Raw genomic sequence first — 25,411 nt, 5'->3', positions numbered from 1 at the left:
TAGAGGAGGAAATTAAGATCTGCATGAATGCTGAATTCCTCAGTGAGAAATTAACCTGGCAGGCACTACTTCATGCCCTAATAAATTGAAATAGAAGGCGTATAGTTCAGGATGTTTATGAATTACATACACAATCTTCCCTTCATTTATGATCCTAAGAGACACTGCTAACAATCCAATTTGCCTCTTTCTTTTTTCTGTTCCTTTTAAAAACCCTTCACAAGAAAAGTAAAGTGATGCAGGAAAACAAACTCCCACTCTATCCCAATCTCTCATCCCCTCATTTGTTTACTCTGTGCATTTCATAGCACTGTACAAAGCCACGACTTGTTTCTCCTATAAATTTGCTTTCCTGCCTCTAAGACTGGTAAGAGTCAAAGAACTGAAAAAGAGTATTCGGGAAAAATAATTACAGCAGCATTAAAACTGGCAGCAGCAATTCAAGGTCATGGAAATAAAGTGGATTTCTTATTTTATTTGCCATCAACATGATGGTGAACAAAAGAGAAAATAGTTTCACTATGAATTATTATAACAACAAGTTATAACAGATTACTGTATCTTCCACAATATATACAACACTTGAAAAGGGTGATTGGAGGATATTCATCGTTCACAGAGACTGGGAAAAGACAGAAGAGACAGTTTACCAACAAACAAGCTCTTAGCAGTTCAAAATATTGGCTGTTAATTTATGAGCACAGCTGTGACTTATAAACTTAGACATCTGTAGTTTCTATCCACATTTCAGGATTCCAGCATAAAAGCTGTGTTTCAAGTCCCCCTTCCCATGGACATACACATTTAACAGATCAGAACTGCACCCAGAAATGCTCCTTTCTCATCAAGAGATGATTTAAGTATCTAACTACACTTGTTCTTAGGGCCAAGAGGTTCAGGTACTCAGATCCAGAATTTCTGACTGGCAATTAAAAGAACAACATGGGGAATACATAAGCATCACTGTTAGAAGTGACAGGAATTAAGAGGAAAATCAACAGTTCTCCTGAATACCTTAAATGGAGCTTTGGGGCACTTGTCTGGTTTAGACATTACTGTTGCTTCAGCTAAATGTGGACAAGTTGCCACTAATTTTTATTTATTTACTTCAAATCACACATAAGTTCAAGAATGGACACATTCCCTTTCTAGAAGGAATGTAATTGAAATTATTTCCACCTGATCAACATCTTCTTTTAATACTTGCTAATAGACTACCAGATGTTCAGAAACAACTGTAAAACTGCATAAGGCAGCTAAAAACTCTGACTGGTGGCCTTCTCTTCCACAAATTCACCATCTGCCCTCATCCTCACAAATCTGATGTAACTACATCCATCATCTTTACTGTGCATTGACCTTTCCTGCAACTGGATGTTCAACTTTTCATAATTCTCCTTCACTGTTATAATGACAGTATGTTATTACCCATGAAACTGTATTAACACAAGTTAATTTCTTTTCATTACAAGTGACAGAGCAGGCAACTATCAAACCCTTTCCTCATTCACCATCAGAAGATGAGATTCAGTTTTCTGCTTTTTTCTTTTTTTTCACTTAAGACACTTATTAAACAATTGCAACCATATCCAGAGTGCTTATATTACTTAACTCTTGATGTGACTTTAGTGCATCTGTACTACTTTGCAAAGCAAAAATGGCTAAATTTTATTTATTTTGAATAATATTCCTTTAGCTCTGGTTATTGTGGCATACAGAAAGCTTATGCTGCTATTACCCATGACTGAAGCTTGGAGATTAACTTCTAGTGCAACTGCCAAACAGTTAAGTCTCTTTTGTATGACAAGAAGTACAAGAAGAAATACAGTACTACAGACAGACTTCTACATATAAAGCAAGCCACTCTTCTTACTCCTAATTAATGCTCATTCTGATTACATTCACCTTAAAAGCTCGAGAATCTTGGGCTAACAAGCTGAAGTAACTGTAGCATATAGACCATCAAATGTCTAAAACCACATAGATACATTAAAACAATTATAATAATAATTCACTCTCAGGCTAAAACCAAAAATGCCTAAGAGAGTTCACCCTATGCTAAAACAAAGATAAAAAATGAAGTACCAATGCATGTTCATGAAGTCAGGTCAGTGAGGGAAGTTTCAGATCACAATCACCAGTTCTAACACAAAAAAGCTGCAGTATTTTTTCAACATAGATCTTTCTTGATTCTTTATTTCTTCCAACCTTGCCTCAGCAAATTTTCAATTATAATTCACTGTACTTTAATTCAGTTTATTAAGCAGCCTCTCTTTTCAAATGGAGACAAAAACCAGATCCTCCATTCTTTCCAATCTGCCTGTACCTACTTCTGTTTGCCATCCTATCCTCAAATTTACATGACTGATTCTGTATCTTTTCTCCAGCAGAGCTCCTCCAGTTTAGTGAGTCAAGACTCCATGAATATCTGCAGTATTAGGACATATGTGCACACATGTCACACACACACACCCATTCTCCATGGAGCCTGAACAGCATTTGACTCAACTCTGAAAAGCTCCCAGGACCTGATCTGGGTCATCAGACTGTGCTGGTACAGCTGCTGCAGGGTACCCCAAGTCCTTGGCCACACAAAGGAGATGTTTCACTGATGCTGTGGCTGCCTGGGGATCCAGCTGTTCACACCCCTCAGTCCCCCCACAATGTCCCTGGGGCTTTCATGCACAACTGTTCCCAGCCTTTCCCTTTCCTCTGGCTCCCTGAGGTATGCACTATGTATCTTCAGGCTTTCAGCTCTTGGAAGATTTTAACTAACAGGAAATTCTCCCATTTTCCTGGATGGAAGCCGAATTTGTGTATTAGGAATGCATGCCCTTATTTCCAAGTCTCTCCTTTTTCAGCCATCCCTCCCTCGTTCTCAGGAAATGCCCAATTAAGATTATCTGGTTCCTAACCTCACACAATAGCATATTCAGTAGCTGTGCCAGCACCAGTGAAGCAGAAAAGGATCTGCACTACTATCAGCTTAGGGAGATACTGTGCCCAAATTAGTTCCACAACAGTACTGTAAACTCTGATAACTTCCTACAATCAAAGGAAAAGCTAAATTACACAAACGCTTTTTTGAACAAGGCAAATCTCATAAACTGACTAATACTGAATTACAGTGAAGATAAATTTTAGGGGACAATAAGCCTCATTTTGATCTGTTTATTTTGTCCTCTCTCTAGCTTCTGATGAAGCACATGAACACTTTGGCTTTATTCATGGCAGCATCCAAATATTTGTATTTGCAAGACAAACACTTAAAAACTCAGAAGATAAAACAACCCTTTTCCATTCCCAAGCACAGATAAAGTTGTATGTTCAGGAATGAATGAGATGATCCAACCATTAGCAGGAGAAAACAGGATCTATGGCTTCACAACACAGCTCACATTTCAATAGTACATAATGAAAGTGCTCTAGGGGCACCAAGCTGATTAGAAATATGGAAATGCTTCTCCTGTGGGGAAAGGCTGAGAGAATTTGGATTGTTCAGCCTTGAACAGAGATGGCTTAGGGGTGACTTACAGCTTTCCACCACATGAGAGGAGCCTGCAAGGAAAATGGAGAGAGATTATTTACAAGGGCCTGGAGTGACAGGACAAGGGGCAAGTTTCAAACTGACAAAGAGTACATTTAGATTGTGTATCAAGAAAACATTATTTTCTGGGAGGGTGGTGAGGCACTAGAACAGGTTGCCCTGGGAGGCTGTGGGTGCCCCAACCCCAAAAGGGTTCAAGGCCAGGCTACTGGATGGGGCTCTGCACACCCTGGTCTAGTGTAAGGTGTCACTGCCCATGACAGGGAGGTTGGAATGAGATGATCTTTAAGGTGCCTTCCAACCCAGGCCATGATTCTGATTCCTGAGGGATGAATACTTTTTATTAGAGACAGAACCAAAGAGGAAAATGCAAATGCTGAGAATGGCATCTTGACTCAGGCCCTCCACACAAATTCCACTTTCTTCACTTTCTAATGCAACACTGATTTGTAAGACCTATTTATTGGAGGAAATATCAAATGACATTGCACAAGTATTTTATATTAAAGACAATTCAAATGAAGCCTGAGCTGCAGAGGACCTGCTAATGTCATTGCTTGCAGACAAGTAGCTAATAATCTGGTTTTCTCATATGATGCTGCTGTAAAGAGAAGAACACTGAGAGCTTATATGAATGTAATCCTCTCTAAACAGGCTTTAAGTTTCTGCTACAAACACACAAACAGAAATAGTTTAACATACAAAGGACAAGCATACTAAAGACCCTCAATTACTACTGTGAATATAATTTTCTGCCACATTAATCATATCTCCCAGGAATAGCTGAAAGGCCCACAGACACTGCTGTACATTACAGCTTCCAGCAACACAGATACATTAACCATTTTCTAAATATGCTGTTGGACAAGTTCCAAATAGGCAAACAAAAACTAACTCTTTCCATGAAAATATGGAGTTGAAACACAGGGAAAACATGCAGTCAGTTCCAGAAAGCCTTGCTTTTCCCAGCTCTGTCCTCAAGATTTTTCTCCATGAGCAGAATAAACGTATTTATAAAAATACATAAATTAGAAAGTGGCTATATGGATGCATATATGTTTTAAAGCACCAATTTGCAAGTGCAAAAACCAAGTTAAATCTCTGCAACTGCTCTAAGGTGTTCCTTAAAGCACAACAGAATTAGGCTCCCTTGCCCAGCATCTGCTCACTGAGCTTCCTTTTGTTCAGGTATGAAAAGAGAAGCCTCTTATATGACATTGTATCCTCGAAGAAAGTAGGTAGAGATGTATTTTTACACACACTCTAATGCAAAATGCACCTCAGCTTTGGTTCAGACAAAAATCACCTGTGGAGAGCAAAGGACATGCACAAAGACAGCAGATTTTCAGTCTAGGACAGCTCTGCACAGGCTGCCAAAATCTGACAATTACAGCAGCAGCCTGTACAAAGTGCAACTGGACTGAGAGCAAAAACTTATTTCAAGGAGCAAAAGGACACAGTGCATGGCAGGAACTTTCAGCCAACCACAGCCTAGCCCAAATAAAACTTAAAGGGAGGAAAGGCTTGAGTGCACTACCTAAGTGTGCAAGTAAATTAAGGATTCTACTTAATCATAGCTTTATGTAACCTATATTGATCCTAGACAACACACAGAATATCCTCATAAGATTTCCATGCTTTAACGAGTGACTTTTCAATGAATTTCAATGTTTGATATTAAGGCTTCTACACAACGTGAGATCATGCATTTATATAAACACTCACAATTCTGACCCTCTTGTGTGGCTAAAAAAGAAAAAGAAAAAAATAAAAGAACTTCACTCTCAGCATATATCTGTTTGTCTTTATTCAAGCTAATAGTTAAAGATTTTGAAATAAGGTTTTAAGGAGAGGCTTGAGGAGTTTGGTTTGTATTCTCTGACACTAAATATAAGGCAAACCACCTCTGACAGTTATTTACATAAAACCACCCAGAAGTTATGAGCCAAACCATCACCTGCATGGGGAATACTCTTGCAATGAGCAGGAAAACCACCTGCTCAGTTCACAGGGGGAAGTTTTAAAATTAGTCTATGAACTGATTTATGAACACTATTGCTTGACTCTGTGTTTCTAGTTATTACTGATAGCTAGTCCCAAATGAACCTCAGTGACAGGATGATAATCAAGAAATGATAGCAACCTTAGTACTTACTGAAAACAAAGAGGTGTCAGAAATGTAAAGTTACTGAGAATTTTGAGGTCTGTGTGTTTTAAACCATCATGATTTCTCCATACCCTGCTCAGCATAACAGTGAGCTTCCCAATAGTAATGACAGCAGCTCTGAAATTAATTAACTACACTAAAACAAATGAGATCTTCAGTTTCACTTAACTAGACACAACTTAAACTTCAGGTTGTATTCAATGGAACTGCCACAGGAAAATCTGATTCACAAAAATTGCTTTTGATTCTTACATACTCCAGTGACTGTGACAGTAATTAGCAAAAAATCTCTCTGCTCCAATTCAAGTCTGTTGGGTGATTAGTTAGTGACAGCAGGAGGGAGCCTTTCAAAGCACCAGCATGTATTATCTGTAAACTACACAAAATTCAGGGGGATTCCTCCAAGAGCTCACCATGGAAAGCAGCTACCAGTGGTTCACAGCCCATCCCACCTCCTAACACCAAGTGACCTGCCAAAAACATGAACAAGCCATGGCAAACTAAAACCAGTGGGGTCAGTCAGAGGCAATGTTACAGATGGAAAGGAGGAGGAGGGTGAAAGACAACAGATACACTGCAAACTGTGTATACATAAATACACAAACAGAGCCACAGGGGTAGGGGTTGGAAGGGGCTTCTGGAGGTCATCAACACTCTGCTAAAGCAGGATACACATACACACATATGAGGAAAGGCTGAGAGAAATGGGGCTATTCAGGCTGAAAAAGGGAAGACTTCAAGATAATTGTAGCCTTCCAGTACCTGAAGGAAGTCTAAGGAAAGGTGGAAAGAGACTATTTACAAGGGCCTGGAGTGACAGGGCAAGGCAGAATGATGTTAAACTGAGAGTAGGTTTAGATTAATATTTGGAAGAAATTCTTGACTGTCAGGGCAGTGAGGCACTGGCACAGCTGCCCAGAGAAGCTGTGGATGCCCCATCCTTGGGACTATTCAAGGCCAGGCTGGATGGGGCTCTGAGAAACCTGGTCTAGTGGAAGGTGTCCCTGCCCATGGTACAGGGGGTTGAAACAAAATGAGCATTCAGATCCCTTCCAATCTAGATAATTCTATGATTCTATGGTATTTTTACAATCCCATCTGGCTACTTTCTGTTCTAAAAGTTTATGTCTTTATTTTTTGCTTTTGTTCACAGATACTTACAATCATGCATAAACAGCTCATTTTACAGGGTCTGATCAGGCAGCACCACCAAGACTTAAGTTTTCTCCTCACAGGAAAGACTATTGCCTAGGGTATAATTTAACTGCAGCCACTATTAAAATGTTCACTCTTGTCTTTCTGGGCTGAAACAACACTGCCACGAGATCCACATTTTTACACTTTGAGATATTTTCCTTTGCATTCCAATCCAGTTTAACCTATCACATGAAATACAAGCTATTCTGGCTCATGTTGGACACTCCTCACAGTCCTCTCACAGGCCTAACTCCCCAAGTGGAAAAGGCAGTCCCACTAGCCCATCCAAACATTCAGCATATTTATAAGGCTGTTCTTCTCCAAACAGGCATCATGACAACCTCACCCTGCTCTGCATAATATAGAAAAGCTCCCAAGGAAACACCAAGCTAGCCCCATTCATCCTCCTCACTCTGTTATTATGATAACAAGGGCAACTATTCTAGGAGCAAACAAACCAACTCTGGAAATTCCAAGTGTCCTCAGATCAGTGGGATCCCAGGCTCTGCAATACTTACAAACAATAACACTCAGAGGAGCTGTCACACCACAAGCTACTTCCAAGGAGTCAGCTGTTCTTCCCAGGCTGTAGCTCCTGCCAGTGCTGGCCAGCCCAGGCTGGTGTTGCCAGATGCCACTGGTCCCTGGGAGCCAGCACCCAAACCTCTGGTAAGCCAGGCCAGGCTCTCAATAAACCATCAGAGAGTCACTCTCTGCATTCATTAATTTCCTGACAACTTAGTGAGAACCAGGGGCGAGACAACTGAGGGGATGAAACAAAGACTGCATCAATTTCCACTGGGTTCAACTGTTGTGGAGCAGTAGCTTTACAAGAATGAGTTTTTTCACTGCCATTACTTTAATTCTTCTTTTAACTAGTGAGAGAAACTGATGGGGGGGAAAGCTGCCTGCAGTCCTCATTCTACTTCAGCACTATTGCAGAAAATTTACACCAATGGGAGATGAATTAAAAATCCCTCAGTGACAGATGTGGTGCTCCTGGTGTACATTTCTCTCAGATGAACATGCACAATCAGACCCACTCCTGCACGGGCCAAAATGCCATATACTGTTCTCCACCCCCTGCTTTAGGTGCGCACATCCAGAAGGATTTCATTTACTGCAGCTGTTAATGGCACAAAGATCAAAGCTTCCACTTCACCTCAAACAACTCTGCTACATGCCCTAGGTAAGCGATACCAGGAAGATTTCACAATTTTTCCACACAAAATTCAGCACAGTACAGCAAAGAAATTGTAAATAAAATTTAAATTGCACTTTTTCACAGAAAGGTCTGTATTACAAAGAGTCCACTGTATTCAATAGAAGGGACACATTTGGGGAAAGAGCTCAGCTGTCTGTTTTGAATAGGAAGGGGGGAAAAAATCAAACAACTGAAAGCCTTAACAGAAAGCCTTTCAATAAAGGCTCTTCCATTCAGTCCAATTAAAAAAAAATTAGCAACATGATTTCCTACAGAAACATGCCTTGTAATCACAGAGTGAGCACGTACCCAGGCACGTCTGCCCTCCTGCCCCTTGCAAGAAACAGCTCAAGGCCACCTCCAGCAGCTTTGCCTGGCCCCAGGGATTTCCAAAAACCTCAGCAGCATCCCCAGGCTTCCTAGCACTTTGGTCAGCCAGCAGGGAGCTCCTGATCACATTGCCTGCTCCTGCCCACATCTTGGGCCACAAGAAGTTAGAGGAGACAACACAGAGGGCTTGGGAAGAAAAACAGAGTGGGGCACCTCCACTCCACAGCAGTGAGGTCTGCCAGAGGCGAACTCATCCCATAGATTAATTGGTCACCCCCTCCCCAACTGCTGGTGCACTGTAAGACAAAATTACACCAGGAAAGTCACACACCACTGTTTGCAGCATTCAGTAAAATTACTTGATAGCTTATCCTGTCCTCCACTAATCATCTAAACAGAAATTGTGTGAAGAGAAATGTTTTTAGCCTGGAGAAGGGCACGCGGGCAAGGACACACACAAGGCGCAACAATCAGCCTACAGAGAGCATTAAGCCATGTGAAATCTGGGGCAGTGTTGAACTGCAAGGTGACAGGCTTCTGACAGCACTTCAGCTTCTGGGGTGAGACAGCCTTTCCTGGGTCAAGCACCAGGAAGGTGCTGGCATGTGCTGTGTCCTTGCAGAAAGGCCACTGCCACACCACAGCCTGGGAAGGGCACCCAGCAGCTTTCACTCACATTGGGTAATAACCTCTATGGATGAAGGTGATGGTGAAATGAACCTCAAACACAGAGACACCACAGTATTCAAAGACATGGTGAGATCTGTACCAGGGATCAGCATGTAATTTTACTACCTCACAATTAAAGAAATAGTAGATTCAGCATTGCTCTCCACAGAGGGCAACTGAAATTTTCTAGGCCATTTTCTTTCATGAAAAAAGGAAAAAAAAATATTGTTTTAAGTTTTGGGGGGGGCTTTTTAATGGACTTTGAATTACCTTATATTGAAACACACATTTGCCTCACCTCCCACAGAAAGCTGAAGCTGCTACATTCTAATACGTTCAGACATGGTCTCAAGAAATCTATGACAACTTTAGTTCATAAGCACTACTTGCTGTAATTCAGCCCTGCCAGCTTGCTCTGTGTCAGTGGTGTCATAACAATATCAGCAAGAATTAGTTTCTGCTATCACCACACACCTACCTGAAGCCTCAGAAGCTAACTTGAATAAAAGCAGTATGAAATACTCCTCTAATAAGTTCACATTTTTGGAAAATTATTTGAAACAAAAATTTAAACTCTGTGCAGCCTCCTTAGCAGCAGCATTATGCCAACACATTCTCCATCAAACAACAGATGATAAACTCTGATAGTAAAATCTTCAATCCTTTTCTATTCAGTTAGGTCACAAGGCACTCAGTACCTTCCCTGCCTCTAACAACTCAGCAGAGCCTGTGCACTGCACACAGCCCCCACTCAGCACTAGCACATTTACCAGTCACCTTAAAATCAGCCCCAGAAAAAGCTTCAAGGCAACACAGTAACTTAGCAAGAGCTGGAACTGGTGTTGATGGGGAAATTTGTCTATCTTCACCATTAATAAATCCAGAGCTTACCCTGTAGAGCAGCAGACTGTACCCAAAAAGGCAGCTCAGGCAGGCGAGGGGACAACTGTGATCCAGACAGGGCTGTCACAAGAGACCTGTGGCTTTCAGCACCAAGTCCCGTAAAACATGTGCAGGACCAGAGAGAACTTTTAAAATTTGCCAGTAAGCTGTTGGTTATTTTTTTAATTTCCAAACAAGTAATGGGATACAGACAGAGAAGACTAATTCTAGTACCCCACCAAAAAAAAAAAAAAAAAAAAAAAAAAAAAAAAAGTTGTAAGTTTAGATGCCAGAATTAAATAAAACTTGTCAATTGCTACCACCAAATAATTAAAACATTCTAAAGTAAGAAAACTACATGGTAGTGGGAACGTCTCTAAACAAAAAAAATAAGGTCCTCAAAAGGCAGGAAATTACATAAGATACAAGCCGAATTTGAAGAACAGCAGCTGACAGATGGGAAAATAGGTAACACCAAGAAGGGAAATCCCTGAGCAAGCTGTCTATAAAGCTACTTAGCTTTAAAAAAAAAAAAATCACATTTACAAACTTTAAAATGTTCTCATATATTTTCCCATGGTTCTATATCCAAACAAAGCAAAAGTTAATATCTGCAAAGTACAGGAACACTTTCTCAGTCATAACCTAAGATTTCTGGGATACAATATAGTATTCAGTCCTCTAAGCAGGCCATTTATACCTATGCACTGTAAAGTGTTAGGGGGGAAAAAAAGAAAAGTACTCTTCCAACAACTGTGGTCCCAGGAGAAATTTCTGTTTCAAAGTAACTAACTTTCAGAAGAATAAAATGAAACCAAAACCAAAAGTCTGTTCCTGCCATCTCCTCTTCTGAAAAGAATGAAGAAATGACATGTGTCAGTGTACACCCAGCCTTTTCCAGATGCTTACTTTAAAGCACTCTCACAGCACACACCTGAATGTAAATGAATACTATTTTCAATTTCAGTGTGACACTCTCCATTTTTTCCCCAGCTTAGTCCCAGTAAAAACACAGCTAATTCAACTTTTTTAAGTGGCTTTATGTTTTAATGGAAATTTGATTGAAAATCAGAAAGTGCCATTTTGGGTTTAAGAACAGGAATAGAAATTTCAAGCACAGATATCTGACTTTCCTTGGAGTCACACAGCTGTGAGAAGGAGAGTTATCTCATAAACCACGTGTGACCTCAAGCCTGCCATTTATTATTCAACAAAAGTAAAAACTGGCATGAAATACAGCTGCATAAATCACGATCCAGAAGTTTTACACCACAGACTCAGGCCCTAATGTGAAGTGAACATTTCTCTCTTCTAAAGGGAGCCCTCTGGATTTTGGGTACAACACCAGTGAAATGATGACAATTAGCAGGATGAAGCCACAGGGGGATGGAATGCCATTATATCACATGCATTCATTTCCACAAATTCTGTGCATGGTAAAATACAAGGGCCAATTAGATTTAAATAGCTCCTTGAAAACATGCCTTGAAAACACTAATGTTTCTCTGACAAGCTTTTATTAAATATGTTGCTCTGTCTACCTCGGCTTACTGTAAAGCTGAAAATATGCTTTCACCTGATGTCTAAAAAAGCTTTAGTCAAGGATATTTTAAGCACAATCTGCATTTTCTTGGCACCTAAACTTTGATAAGCTTGACTTTTGCCAATTAGTTGATAACAGAAACATTTTAAAAGAAATACTGTGCAGAGTATAATTTCTTTTGACCAGGTAAAATAATTCAGAAACCAGCTATAAACAAAAGCATCAAGTCAAAGCTGCGCATCTCAGAATAAAACTTGTTAGAATTTGCATACCAATATTTCCGATGCCCTTAAAAGAAAAGTGTTTTGCATATACAATTCTGTGTCAGATGATGTTTTCAAAGCTAACCTAGGCACACTTCAGCCTTCAAGCTGTTCCACATCACATGTGCTTTGGATTCTACCTCTCCAACACCCTTAGGAGGAGAGATACCTTAAAAATGTGGACTCGGTGGTGCTACTGCTCACAACAGTGCTGCTCCTGTTGAAGTCCCATCAGCAGGTAACACCAGATTTCAGGGAAACTCTCATGCTGATAGCTTTCAACATGCTCCCGAATTTCATCCTTTATGGCAAAGAAAAGCTAATGACATTTACAAAACAATGAAAACTATGCAACCCAACTGGAAAAAAAAAAAATAGTGCCTTCTTAAATTGCAAGAGTTTAGTCTGAAAAATTATTTTCATTATGATTTTCAAATGCTTAGAATGAATGACATTATTAATACATTGGAAAACCACTCTATAATTAAATAGAAGAGAACCCAGAAAGCCTGTCACAACTGAAGTCATCACAATGTCCAGCTCATGACATTTTATGTCAATCTGTCCTCTACACCATCATAGGACACAGTTCTTCCTTTGCAGCAACCTCAACATTTTGAGACAATGTTGCTTAACATTTCATTCACTTGAAAGCCCAAACCCACAGATTCTGCACAACACCCACAGAAAAACTACTGTGTAGTACAGTATGCTAAAGCCATCCCTCTACCAGAAGTTAGAGTCCTATGAGTGTCAGCAGGAGTCAGCACACCCCCACAGCCACTCCAGAACACAGACTCTGCAGCCAAGAGATACTTTATCCATTTCTGAAAAATGGGGTGGTGACAGAGCATGAAGATTGTATGGACACGATCATTCAAAAAGAAGTTTCATGAAAATTTTCCACTAGTGGTCTGTAGAGCTCTTGGTGAATTGCAAGTTTTGAAGTCCTGCAGAAATCTAGCAATAAAAAAATGTAAACCCTGCAATACAAAGAGAGAACAAACTGCAATGGTGGAAGAAAGCAACATTTTAGATGGGCACCACAGCACACACTACAGCTGCTCCTGATTTTACCTGCAAGCTTGGCTGAGGTGTGCAGGCACAATACAGCTTATGATAACATAACATAACATAAATATTCAGCACAGTATTAATGTAAAGTAATATGGAAAAATCTGACAAGTGCTGCTCAGAACACACTGTGTTGCCAAAATAAGAATTAGAAGTGTTCACAAGAAACAGCGAGAGATGGCATTCATCAGCCTGAGGAAACAGCCAAAAGTATTTCCTCTTGCTTGGCATTAAGCCTGAGTTTGTACCTTTACTTGGCACAAAGCCTGAGTTTGTACTATCATGCAAGGTATGCTCTGCAGGAAGGCATCTCACCACCTCTTCTTTCCTTCAACCCCACAGCTTTAGCATTCTCTCTCGTTTTCAAATAATAAAAAAGCTGAGCTTTCAACTTGCATGGTTTTGCATGCAATTATCCCCTGTGATTCACAGTATTAGCTTTTCCCTATTAATTATGGTTGACCACCTAGTAACTAGAACACTGGACACATCACAGTCCCAAAGGGAATGGAGGGAGCTTTCATCCTATGTATCACACACTAAGGTCCCTAGCAGAAGTCACACCTGAGTGACATTAGATTCACTTGACTACTGAAACGGAACCCATTTTCACTCCAGTCTAATATTTTCCACTCTAGGTAGATGTTGACTTCTTTAACAGCACCCCAACTGATAAAGTGAAAAGCCACCTCCATTTCATAATGTGAAAAACAAGACTGAACTCTACCCTGAATTCATAAAATCTTTTTGAAATACATTGTCACAACAGCCTCTCCTACATTACTCACCTAATACTCTAACTTGTGATTTGAATCGTGCTGCTACCCCAGGCACACATCAACAGGCCTCCGCTGAGAATCTGAATTCTTCCAATTTGGAGGTGATCATTTGCTGACTGCAGACCATCACACTGGTCACCAGGGTTTGATGAGGAAGTTTAATAATAAAGACAGCTAAAAACATCCCAAGCAGACAAAGAAACAAACAAAAAACCCTAACAAAAAACAAAAGGAAATATAGACACACAACCCTTCACTGTCATTCAAGGCAACCTCCACCCACTTTACAATAATCACAGTGGTTATCACAAGAGAACTAGAAACTGAAAGCCATCAGCTTACTTTACAAGAAAATCTGCTCCTACACCTGTGGCTTTTCTACTCAGAGGAAGTAGAAAAGAATTTTTCTCTCAGTCATGTCCCAGGAACTCACACATATACACACATCCCCCTCAGATTTTTAAGAGTTCTGTTCCCTAACAAGAATAGAAAAATCAATTCTTAAAAAACCAAAAACACAACCAGAAAAACAAAAGCAAAAATTCAGGCCTTTAAAGGAATTTGTTCCTACATGGAAACATGTAAGTGAAGACACAGCTCTTAAGCTTTTTGTTTACTTTTTATGCTAAGGAATACCAGGAATGTCACATTTGACTCTTGACCAGCTGGGAGCTGAAAATCAGTATCTTCACTAGAGAAAGCAAAGAGTAGTATTATTTTAATATTTCTTTAGGCAGCTCTGGGCACCTCAATAATCCCCCTGTCACTGGCACTGCCAGCAATGGCTGTATGGGGGTGACTGATGCAATTCCTCAGACAGCTCCTGGCACAGGTGAGTGTCAGGGACCTCCCTGCTGGTTCTGCAAAGATCTGGGCCCAGCCTGAAAAGGCATCCTCCAAGTCCCCTGGGGCCACAGGTTGATTTACCAACCTGGCCACATTGTCCCCAGCACCCACGACATCCCTGAACCTCACCATTCACATCACTGGAGCTATAGAGCCAGCTGCTCAGAGACTGAAAAACTGGGCTCTCAACTCTTGGATGGGTCCTTCAGCAGGGAAGAAGAGAAGATTCAGCCAGAAATAGAACAAAAATTTTGTCTTCTGTTCTACCTTTCATTCCCCTTTAGTTGCCACGTCCATGGACACCAGCTGTATCTCCACAGAATTAAGGAGATGCTGGCCACAACATATCTTCTTAGGCACAAGGGTGTAAGAAAGGCAATTGTTCAATTATCCTTCCACTTATCTTTATGAAGCACTTTTTAAAATGTAAAATACTTTTCTATTTTAAGATATGGGTAATTTGCTTTTTTGACCTTTTCATAGAAACTTGTGGGTTTTACCATCTTTTGTAGCTGCTGCTCATAGTAGCTGTGAATACAGGGTTATCCTAAAAATTTGGGGAGGGAGGAGGGAATGTGTGTTAAGGATTCATTACAGATATTTTAAAATAACACTATAAAAGCTTTCCAGGAAAATCTATAAACTTTACACTTTCATGTTTCTGAAGCAGTATCTTTCTTTCAAGGTGTGGATTGAACATATTCAAAAACATTATTTCAGAAAAATTCTAATGATAGCACTACACTTGTAAACTCTTGCAAACACAATCAAAATCATTACTGAATTTCTGTGAAAGGTTTTCTGAAAGCAGAAAGTTTTAAACTGCTGTTAAAGGTTTCATAAAGGTGCTGATTCATACCATACTATACCAAGATTCAGCAAGCTTGAAAAAAAGAAAAAGAAAAAAAAAACTAACCTCACCTCCACCCTCTCCCACCAAAATCCATCAGAACAGTCACAAAACCAGAAGGCATTCAGCAGACCAGTTTGACAAGGGCTTTCAAAGTTACTTTGAATCACTGCCCTTTGCACCTTGCTCTAGCTTTCAGATATAACAACAGGAATCTGAGTCAAAGGTGTAACTACAAACATTATAAAGTCTTTTTATATGAACTTCTAAAATACAGAACAAGATGCCTAACTCCACAGTACTTTAAATAATGTTTGCAAACGACTTAGTAGCTGGTGCAAACACTTTCAGTAAAACAGTGTTGTTATTCTGCTCATCCTGGACAAGGAGGTAAGCTCTGAGTACCAGCACTGGCAGCTGTAACCCCCCATATTCAAGCCCTCCAAGCCTGTCTGTCACACAGTCCAAACACAGACATTCATTCATGGGGACATGCAGAAACCATCCTCATTCCATGACCAGGAGCCATTTCTCAGGTGCAGAGGGGCACCTGCATGTTGGTCACAGGCAAGAGTGGCTCTTGCCTATGATGAGAGGGGGAGCCTGCAGCCTCTTGGATCCACCAGACAACCCTGATTTCCAACTCTCAAAATACAGAGATTTTAAAGGTTTGGATTTTAAATCCTTGGAAGGTTGCCATCTATTAAGATGGGGGGTAAAAAAAGAGTACACAGCTCCCAAGATAACTTCTTTGCATACCAGGTGCTCAAAGTAGATACTTTGCAATCACTTCCTGCCATTCAGGACTGCATCATGCCAATTGGTGGAGACAGATGACTCTATCATCCTTTGCATGAAGCAGCTATTGCTTGTAGGGAAAAAAAAACCAAAAACAACTCAGTGCCATATTATTAACTAAATCTTTAAATAATAAGTACATCAAAACCAGTGGACAAGCACAGCAGAAGCACGAAGGAGCTAGCACAATTTTTCCTTTTTATCCCAAAAAAAAAAACCAAGAGAAGAATTTAGTACCACACCTTGCTTTAAGCCAGGCATTATTTCAAGTGGTAAATATCCTTAAAAGTTTGTGCTTCTTTAAGACAAAGAAAAATGAGCTGAGCTGACACAGCTCTATTCTACTATTATTCTACTATTCCTGAGATTACACTGCCAATGAACTGCTCAATCACAAGTCTGAAATAACAGCGGGTGTGGGAAACCAAAGGACAGATAAAACAGCCTTTAAATCCATGTATCAACCAAATGTCAGGCTCTCTCCAGAAGCAGTAGAACTTGATAACACGCATTGCTGAGAGGCCAGCTAAGTGCCACCAATTAAAACCCAGCTTCTTCAATCTGCTGTTTTCAGATGACCATCACAGTAATTATCAGAGCTGAGACAATGCTGAAACACATTTGACCTCCCCACAACATAACTTCCAGCTCCCAGAAAAATCACCATTCACCCAGTCCCTGAACTCGCTGTGAAGGGGACACTGGCCAAGGGAAGGGTCTGCACAGCATGAGGGGCAGCCTGGGAAGATTTTCTTCCAGAAGGAAAAAACTGATGTATGCAGGCACCAGCCATGTAGTTTGGGAAATCCTGCAACACACGTGCCTTAGTTCCGCAGCAGCAAAATGCCCAATAAAAAAGAAAAAAAAAATAAAATATATGGATTGGACAGGACAGAAGCAGAGATTGCTCAAAACAAGAAGCTACTTTTTTTTAAACTTCTCAAGTTGTTTACCTTTATTCACATGCTTTAGTCTTACTGTGAACATTACCTATAACCTTCAGACACTGAACAATGTCAGATAAACACACAGGGGCCATGAGCAACAAGAATAATATGATTAATTATTTGCTTCAGGAAATAAATTACAAGTTTAACTATGGGTCAAGATGACCAGTAGAGATGAAAGAAAAAACTTCTTTTGACCTGATGCAGCTGCTTTAACTACACAATAAGCTAAAGATAGCTTCAGTGGGAAATGGGCTGTTTGTAGTTAGAGCATTTATTAATACAAACCTACATCTCCAAGTGCTGCTGAAGTTTGACACACGCTTCCTGTATGACAGTGAGAAAACATCTGATGAACAATGTTGGGAACTATGGCTCTGAATAAGGTATGCTGATGACTTAGGCATCTCTTGTAAACCCAATATACTTCTGCTTGTATGTGGCTTCTTCACGCTAACAGATAATAATTGTAACAAACTTTGAAGTGTCCAGAACAAACTCCCTTATTTGCAGAGATCAGGTTTTTCCTCTTTCAAGGGAAAAACAATAAGTTAGTGCTATAGTAGTTTCTCCACCTTCCATCCATCCATCAGCCCACTGCACCTTCACCATTTGCCTTCTTACATGCAAATACCTGATCAATGTTAAAGTTTGTCATCCAATTAGCTCGCCATTAATCTCACTAAGCAATGAGCTACTCACTTTGGAGTCAAATAAAGCTTTTTTACAAAGTACTTTTAAGATTTATCTTCTCCCCATCCCCTAAATGCATACAATTCAGGATAAAACAGGTAACAAGCAATTGCAGATAATAAAATAATCTGCAGACGACTCAGCAGAAATAATTATTTTTAAAAAATCCCTGCCATTAAAAAACCTTGATGTTTTATTCAGTTTCTCTGTTAAAAAAGTGACCATCACCCACAGATACTGATTACAACTTCAGAATTATTGCTGGCTTTATTTTTTACTGCAGCATGGATTACCTGGTATATACCACAATCAATCTTCAACCTCATTTCAGGCTTATCCTCAATTTGAAGCCCAAGTGAATCTGAACTACTGACCCACAAGCAGTAGTTTAGCCAAAAACTAAGGATCCTTCTAGTTTAGCTGAAAACTAACAAAGCTCCTTCAGGATTATTGTCAGAAAGCACAAATAGGCAGCACTGATCAGGGTCCAGAAGGCACTATGTATCTGATGTGATAACTACAATATATTAAGTAAACCACTAACAAGAGGTTTTGTAAAAGATATACTTGTTCACTAAAATTGTCAGATGTACAACATCCGTTTCCAAACACAGCAGGCACATGTAGCAGTGAATCTGCTACATTCTCCTGCGAGCACACCCCGGCTGAAAACACCGAGAGAGGAACAAAATCTGTCCCTTCAGCCCTTGCCTTCCTGCTGCAGCGGCCAAAATCACTGCTAACAACTTCCAAGTACGAGAGCAGCCCTCGGCCAGACACGCCCTCCCTCCAAAAAAGCTTCTTAAATGCGAGTTGTACCACTTTAATCTATTCCACCCCGATCAGCACATTCCCACTGTCCACTCTTACGGCTGCAGCCATTTAACTTCCACACCGACTACACCAAAGCACATATACCTTTATCCTCTTACGAAGGCAGCACATGCCATTAGAACATTAAGAAAAATAGGGGAAGAGGCAACAGTCATACCACTAAGAGTTGCTTTAACCTACAAATTACCTTTAAAACACATAATTTTAAAAGCACTGCAATTTAGTTTTAGACATGTCTCTTGACAGTTCAGCTCAAGCGAAGGAAAGCTTTAGAAGGTATCCCTTTTTTTCTTCTTTTGACAGAGAGTCCTGGCGCACAGTAAGAGCCGTCATTCCTTAACCCCGTTCCATGATGCACGTTAACACGAGTCCCCAAACCCGGCACTTTTTCACTCCAGCAGGAGCGCGTCACTCGCTGGAAATAGCGTTCACCTTTGGAGCGCGGATGCCGGCGCTGCAGGGTCACGCCGGGCATGTGCAGCATCTCCCCCCGGGCCCGCGGGCGCTCGGCCGGGACCCCGCGCTCCTCCCGCCCGGCCCCGGAGCCGCCGCTCTGCCCGGCGGCCTGCGAGCGCAACAGGCCCGCCCGGGGCTCCCCCGAGGGCAGCGCCGAGCCCGGGGCCGCGATGACCCGCGGCCGGGCCGGCAGCGGCCGCCGCTGCGGCTCCGCGGCCGCCGGAGCGGCGGGGCCCAGGCGAGGCCGCGGCACGGGGAAGGCCCGGGAGAAGCTCGGCACGGGCACGGGCGCGGGCGCGGGGGGGAACCGGCGGGGGCCGGAGCGGGCGCGGCCAGGCCCGGGCGCGGCGGGGACGCGGAGCCGCTGCAGGCCGGGCCCCGGCGGAGACTCACCTTGGCGGCGCCGCCGGGCTGCAGCACGTTCTGCTCCACCGTCATGGCCCCCGCGCGGCTCCCGGCGGCGCCCCGGGCTCGGCGGGTGGCGGCGGCGCCGTGCGGCGGCGGCTGGGCCGGGCCCGGGCTGGGCGAGCGGGGCGGGAGGCGGGGCGGGAGGGGGAGCCCGAGTCACCGCCCGGCGGGGGGAGCGGCGCAGCCCCGCTCCGGCCCCGCTGCCGCTCCCGGAGCGCCGAGCGCCGCCCTCGGCCCGGCTGCGGCTCCCGGCGGCGCCGCCCCGCGCACCTGCCCCGGGCGCAGCCCCCGCCCGGCCCCTTCCCCGCCCTGTCGCACCGCCCGCCTCCATCTTGCGAGCGCCCGGCGGCGGCCCCGCTCCTCCCCCGGGAAGGGCTCCGCGTCCTTCCCGGCTGCAGGAGCCCTCGGGGAAGGCGAGGTTTGCCCCGCTGCGGGGGAACCGAGAGCAGCTCGGAGCGGCGCCGCTTTCCAGGGGATCGCCGGGGAATTTCTGAGCTGCTCCTAGTGACAACAAACCGTGTCACCGAATGAATCGCAGAATCACAGGATCGTTCGGGTTGAAAGGGTACATTGGAGATGGCCAAGGCAGGGTCACCAGGAGCGGGTGACACAGGAACGTGTCCAAGTGGGTTTGGAATGTCTCCAGAGAAGGAGACTCTGCACCTTCCCTGGGCAGCTGCTCCAAGTGCTCTGCCACCCTCAGCAGAAAAAAGTTCTTGCTCGTATTGATGTAGAACTGCTTGTGTTTTAGTTTATGGCCACTGCTCCTTGCCCTGTTGCTGAGCCCCACCATCCTCTTGGCGCCCACTCTGGAGATCTTTGTATGCATTAATGGGGTCCCCTCTCAGTCTTCTCCAGACTAACCCAGCAGAGGCCCAGCTCTCCTCATAGGAGAGATGCTCCAGACCCTTACCACCTTTGTAGCCTCTCCAGGAGCTCCTTGAGAAGCCCAGAACTAGACACAGTAATGGTGGATCCTAAAGTTGCATGTCTTCCTTTCCCTGAGCTTTGGCTGGATTTGACTGGGGGAGCCGTGAGGCGATGGTGTTCAGAATTCAAATCGTACAGGAATGTCACTAATGGAAGCGGGCGGGGGGTAGCTGGGCATGGCAGCCCACAGTGAATTTTGGCACCACAGATAAATAGTATTAGGGAAGAGATTGTCCCTCTGTCATCCTGCATTAGGGTGCCAACGAAAGAGTAAGAAAGGGTTCTTCTGCTTTGGGCATCAGCACAAGCAGGGCAAAAAGATTCAGCTGGCCAAAACACATCTGCCCAGAAGCAAGTGAAGGGCAGCATTGAAGCCCACCCCACATGCCTGCATGGTACCTGTGTCCCAGTTCTATTTCCAAGGCTGGTGAAGCTTAGTCAGTAGGAAAAGCTGCAGAGAGCAGCACGATTCTGAGAGCCCCAAGTACCTTAAAAACACGAGCTGGGAGCCTAATGCAACAAAATGAATTATGGCTACTGCTTGTCTGTCACACAGTGTCTTTATGACTCTGTAATTCAAGTCCCTCCTCTCCCCGCAGTAGAGTATGGATCTTTTTAAAACTGGGGTTATCAGGTAATAACATCGCTGGAAGATCCTGGACTTTAAATAAAACACAAGCACAGCCCATGACAACCTGCAGCCACTGCTTTATTTCACTGTAGCTTCTGTGTAAGAGATGTTGCAATGTAATCAATATTTGCACTTCTCAGGTTTGTTGCCCATAGATTGTATCAGTTTTAATGTTTTTTCCTTTTGTGCTGCAATATGCAAGGCAATTTTTAAAATTAATGTTCCCAAAGAATTTATTGTGCAAAAGACAAGAAAGTATGCAGATGATATAACGGGATCAGAAATTAATTGTAAATTACTTTTCTAGAGATAGGAGCAGAACTTGTCACTGCTCAGACTGATGGCTACTTGTAAGGAAGACAACAGTAGCAGCTTGGGGCTTTTCTTAAAAAACTTTTCTGTAGCAGTTGTACAGGAGTGCTAGTCCAATTCCTCTACCCTCTTCTAATATATAATCATGCTTTTTTGTATACATTTTTACAACTTCTTCACTGTGTTTTTGAGGTGTGCTATGTTCAGATAACTCTCATGAAAACTAATCATTATTTACATTACTTGAAAATATTATAAACAAATTAGCATTTAAATGAAATACATTTGTCTTGCAATATCTTTTTCAAGTGTTTTCACTGTTTCATTTAATAGCTTTCCTGTGTCCAAAAAAGAAAAAGTGTCAAAAAAGAAAGAAGAAATCCTACGTTTTGTTCAATTCTCTTTAAATCAGGGTAGGATGACAAAGTATCACCTTCCATTAAATTTCCCTACCCCAATAAAATTATCACTTTTAAGGGCTCCGGTTTCCTAGTTTTCTTTAAAATAAAAAAAGGCTGAGCAATTCAGTCTCAAGACAGGGATTTGCCATTGAAATACATAATCTGAACCACAGCCATGCAAATAAGGATTGTGTCGTACTTGGGTACTTATGGTGTTGCTGGAAACCGGGTGAGCAGAGTTCCCTGTTCCGTTTGCAGCTTAAGCTCTCTATGAAGTACATTGAGCACAAGGCTGGAATGTGTATCTCATCAGAAAACACTAATGGTTTTGTCAGGGCCAGCTTAGGAAGAGTATGATATATGTGCATGTGTGTGCGCGTGTGCATATTTTCACAGAAGTTTGTCGAGTTTCCCCTTAGATGCTCCTCATCTTTTAACAATATTACAGGGTTTGGCTGTTACCAAACATGGTCTGGTTGTTAAACAATTGGTGACAGGTTGCACAACCTCTGCCTCCAGCTGCTTGGTCCCCTGAGCAAGGCTCCCCCTCGTCTGCACCTCCTCACCAGCAGTGCTGAGAAGTGATTCACCTGAAATACAAGCACAGACTCCCCTCCCCCCTAAATTGGTTGTTTTCCTCTGCTAGATCAGTTCCCCAAAATGGTTCACTGACTGGCTGCAGGAACAGCTGTGCTGGCCCAGAACAGAGGGTGACCCAGGCTCAGCGATGGCAGTTTCATTTCACCTATTTCTCAAATCAGTAAGTGATCATGCCTTCCTGATCTGCACAGTGCCAGTTGGAGGGAAAGCCTGTGCCTGCTCACAGGAATCCTTGTTTTCTCATTTTTGCAAGGAGCAGCCAAAACATCAGCCAACCACAAAACACTTTAGCATATGTTTTATTGTATACAAAGATCATGTACAACAAGAAATAGCTCATTATTTCACTCCATTTTCAATAGACTTGGGTTTGTCTTTAATTAAGTGCAACATTTATTTAGGGCTTTAATTAGACTGTGGCTGCATAAGTTACAGCTGGGGAAGTCAGGACTTCTTGGTTTTCTTTTCCCAAATGTGTAACCTACTATACTGGGATGAGAAAGCACTGCTACAAACACAGGTTCTGTAGTTAACCTGGACAAGAGCTGCCCTGGATTCCCATTTATAAACCCCATCTTGGGGCACTTTCACTCTTGGAGCATTTTGGCTCTGAAGTAAATAGTTCAGCAGCCAACTGAAAAAACCACGGCCATTCAAGCAGCTTTTATAGCATGACACTTTTGAAATCATCATTTGGCAATTACTTTCTGTCACTACTAACTATTCAAGCATTGTTTTGGCACCTGCAAGATCTCGTGGTTGTTATCAAAGGGAACCACAACAAAAACTAACCAAAGTTGTAGCTCAGGAAAGAGAGCAATCATCTTCTGAAAGCCTAGAAGTAAAACTAGAATGAGGTGAACGTAGGTTCTGCTGCTCTACAAAACACAACTTCATATTCCATTGTTTATTGACCTTAAATTGAAGGCCCCTGACCTTCTAATTGCTTCCTGGCAGCAGATGTTTGCTCACATACCTTCTTAAAGTCAGGTGCTACATTCAAAATAAAAATTCTCATATTTAGACTTCTGAGTTCATGTGATTGCAGCTGAATTCCACAGAAATTATGGATTTTACAAGAACCTGGTTAAAGTGCTCTTTTTACCCTAACCATCTTCATGTTTTATTTACTTTCTTGACCACCCTTGCACATTGATCATATTGTTTCACATGGCTTTCCTGAGAGGACATAACATTTTTTTGTATGTGGCTAAAAGTAATTTAGAGCTCAGCAATGACTACTAGTCCTTCCAATAGGCATTACCCAGTGTTTTTCAAGGAGTAGAAAGTTACAGAACCAATTCCAAAATGCTTTTATTCTGTCATTGAAAAGGTAACATTTAAATGAGCATGTTTCACAACAAATCACTATTTCCACTGAATTCATTTTAAGCAAAATAATAATTAACATTCCCCCGGTTTAGACTTTACCTAATGATTACATAACGTTTATTTTGAAACTATTTAACATTTATAACTTTTCACACTATAAGTGTATAACACTCACACTTCAAGGTCTAAACAATTTATTTTGGATTACAAAGCAATCAAACCAGTTCTACTTTTTTTTTTTCCCACTCTTACTTTGCATGTATTTTTCCAAGTGGCAAACACCACCCTATTCTTCTCTGCCATTCAGCTTCTCAGTCATTTCTTGCTTTTTGTTGAAACAAATGCTCATGGACCATGATGACAGCCTGTCCACAACTCCTGGACAATATTCTCATACATGCAGTCATGTAAATGAATGCTGCACTCTTCCTTAAATGAATAATGACTGACAATTGTTTTCTTAGACAATGACCTTACATTTGATGGTCTATGTGGATAAACAGGGTTGTTCTCCATCAGGATCCTGTAATTCACACATAAAAGTAGGATTCAAAGCTGATGGAACTAACACAAAATTCCCATGGTTTGCTTCTGTCATTTTGCATGCCCTTCTTTCTAGTCACCCACAATGAAAGATAAAGAAAATAAAGGCCCCAGACCATAATGCATAATTTCGCATAGGTTTCAGGTATTGAGTTCTTAGGGTGATATTAAAATACATCTGCTAGTTACCCAAGTTCCCTGTCCTAGGCATGGAATGGCCTTGGATGCTTCAAGCTGGGATGTACAACATCCAGCAACCTACAGCCTTCTAAATTGCTGAGGAAGGCACGTGCCTAATATCCTACCCCTGCTACTGACAGGGAAGATACTTCTGAATGGGTGGGAAGATGCTTTACATAAGGATTCATGTTTCACAACTAAAGCTTAATGATCCTTGCTCAGGTCCAACCAGCCCACATCCTTATCACAGCTTTGGTCTGCAGCCTCCTTGTTTGGCCAGGGCTCTGGAATGAGGGGAATGTGGACACCAAACCCCTGACGGTGTAGGAGGGAGCAGCACTCAAATCTTCCATCTACTGGGACAGTACTCTAAATGTGAGGACCTTAAATACGGAACAAAGATCATTACTGCCTCCCTCAGTGGCTGTATTTTTAAATGAAGAACTCAAGGCTCTGCATGCCACATTGATTCACCCCATCAGCATGCTCAGAGCTCAGCTATCAAGTGCTGTCTGGGAAGATGAACTGGGGAATACCACTGCTTCCCATTTAGGGAATGTTCTTAGGTATTCAGCCCTGGCAGAGTTGAAGCACACACACAGAAAGAGCTTCCTCAGCACTTAGGAAACTTTTCTGATAGCTATTTGTTTGTCTAAAAATTTAGATGGGCCTTTGCTCTTTTTAGTGTGTTCTTTTCCCTTATAAATCTTAATTTTCAGTTGACTCAGCTGTAGACAGGCAGTTTTCTATAGGCCATGGTGGGCATTAGCACAAGTTTCATTGTATCCATCCCGTAAAAAATGTAACGAAAGATCCGTGACTTCCATAGTAGGATTTAATTGTAGCTCTTCTTTTTCTCCCAAGAAAGGATTTTAATAGGATCTTGTAGGATTTTTATAACTGAAAAAATTTTCATGCCCTCAGCCTATTCAAATATATATTTTTAAACTTAATAACTCTCAGTCTGGATCACATGAATCTACTGTGTAAAAGGT

The 25,411-nt window shown here is 42.1% G+C and overlaps 1 protein-coding gene across 2 annotated transcripts in view; it reads right to left on the bottom strand.

The window, feature by feature from the left end:
• USP25 (ubiquitin specific peptidase 25) overlaps positions 1–19,650 on the bottom strand; it is an 88,854-nt gene extending 69,204 nt beyond the window's left edge. The window contains exon 1 of one of the 2 annotated variants that reach the window (XM_056489687.1): positions 19,473–19,650. In XM_056489687.1, coding sequence (XP_056345662.1) covers positions 19,473–19,517 — 45 coding nt within the window. In that variant the 5' untranslated portion in view covers positions 19,518–19,650. The remainder of the gene's footprint in view (positions 1–19,472) is intronic. The other variant, XM_056489696.1, reaches the window with a different exon arrangement.
• Positions 19,651–25,411: the final 5,761 nt, after the last annotated feature.

This window comes from Oenanthe melanoleuca, chromosome 1, assembly GCF_029582105.1.
Source record: "Oenanthe melanoleuca isolate GR-GAL-2019-014 chromosome 1, OMel1.0, whole genome shotgun sequence".
Lineage (NCBI taxonomy): Eukaryota > Metazoa > Chordata > Aves > Passeriformes > Muscicapidae > Oenanthe > Oenanthe melanoleuca.
The sequence above is the reverse complement of the archived record's forward strand: the minus strand, read 5'-3'. Positions and strand labels throughout refer to the sequence as shown.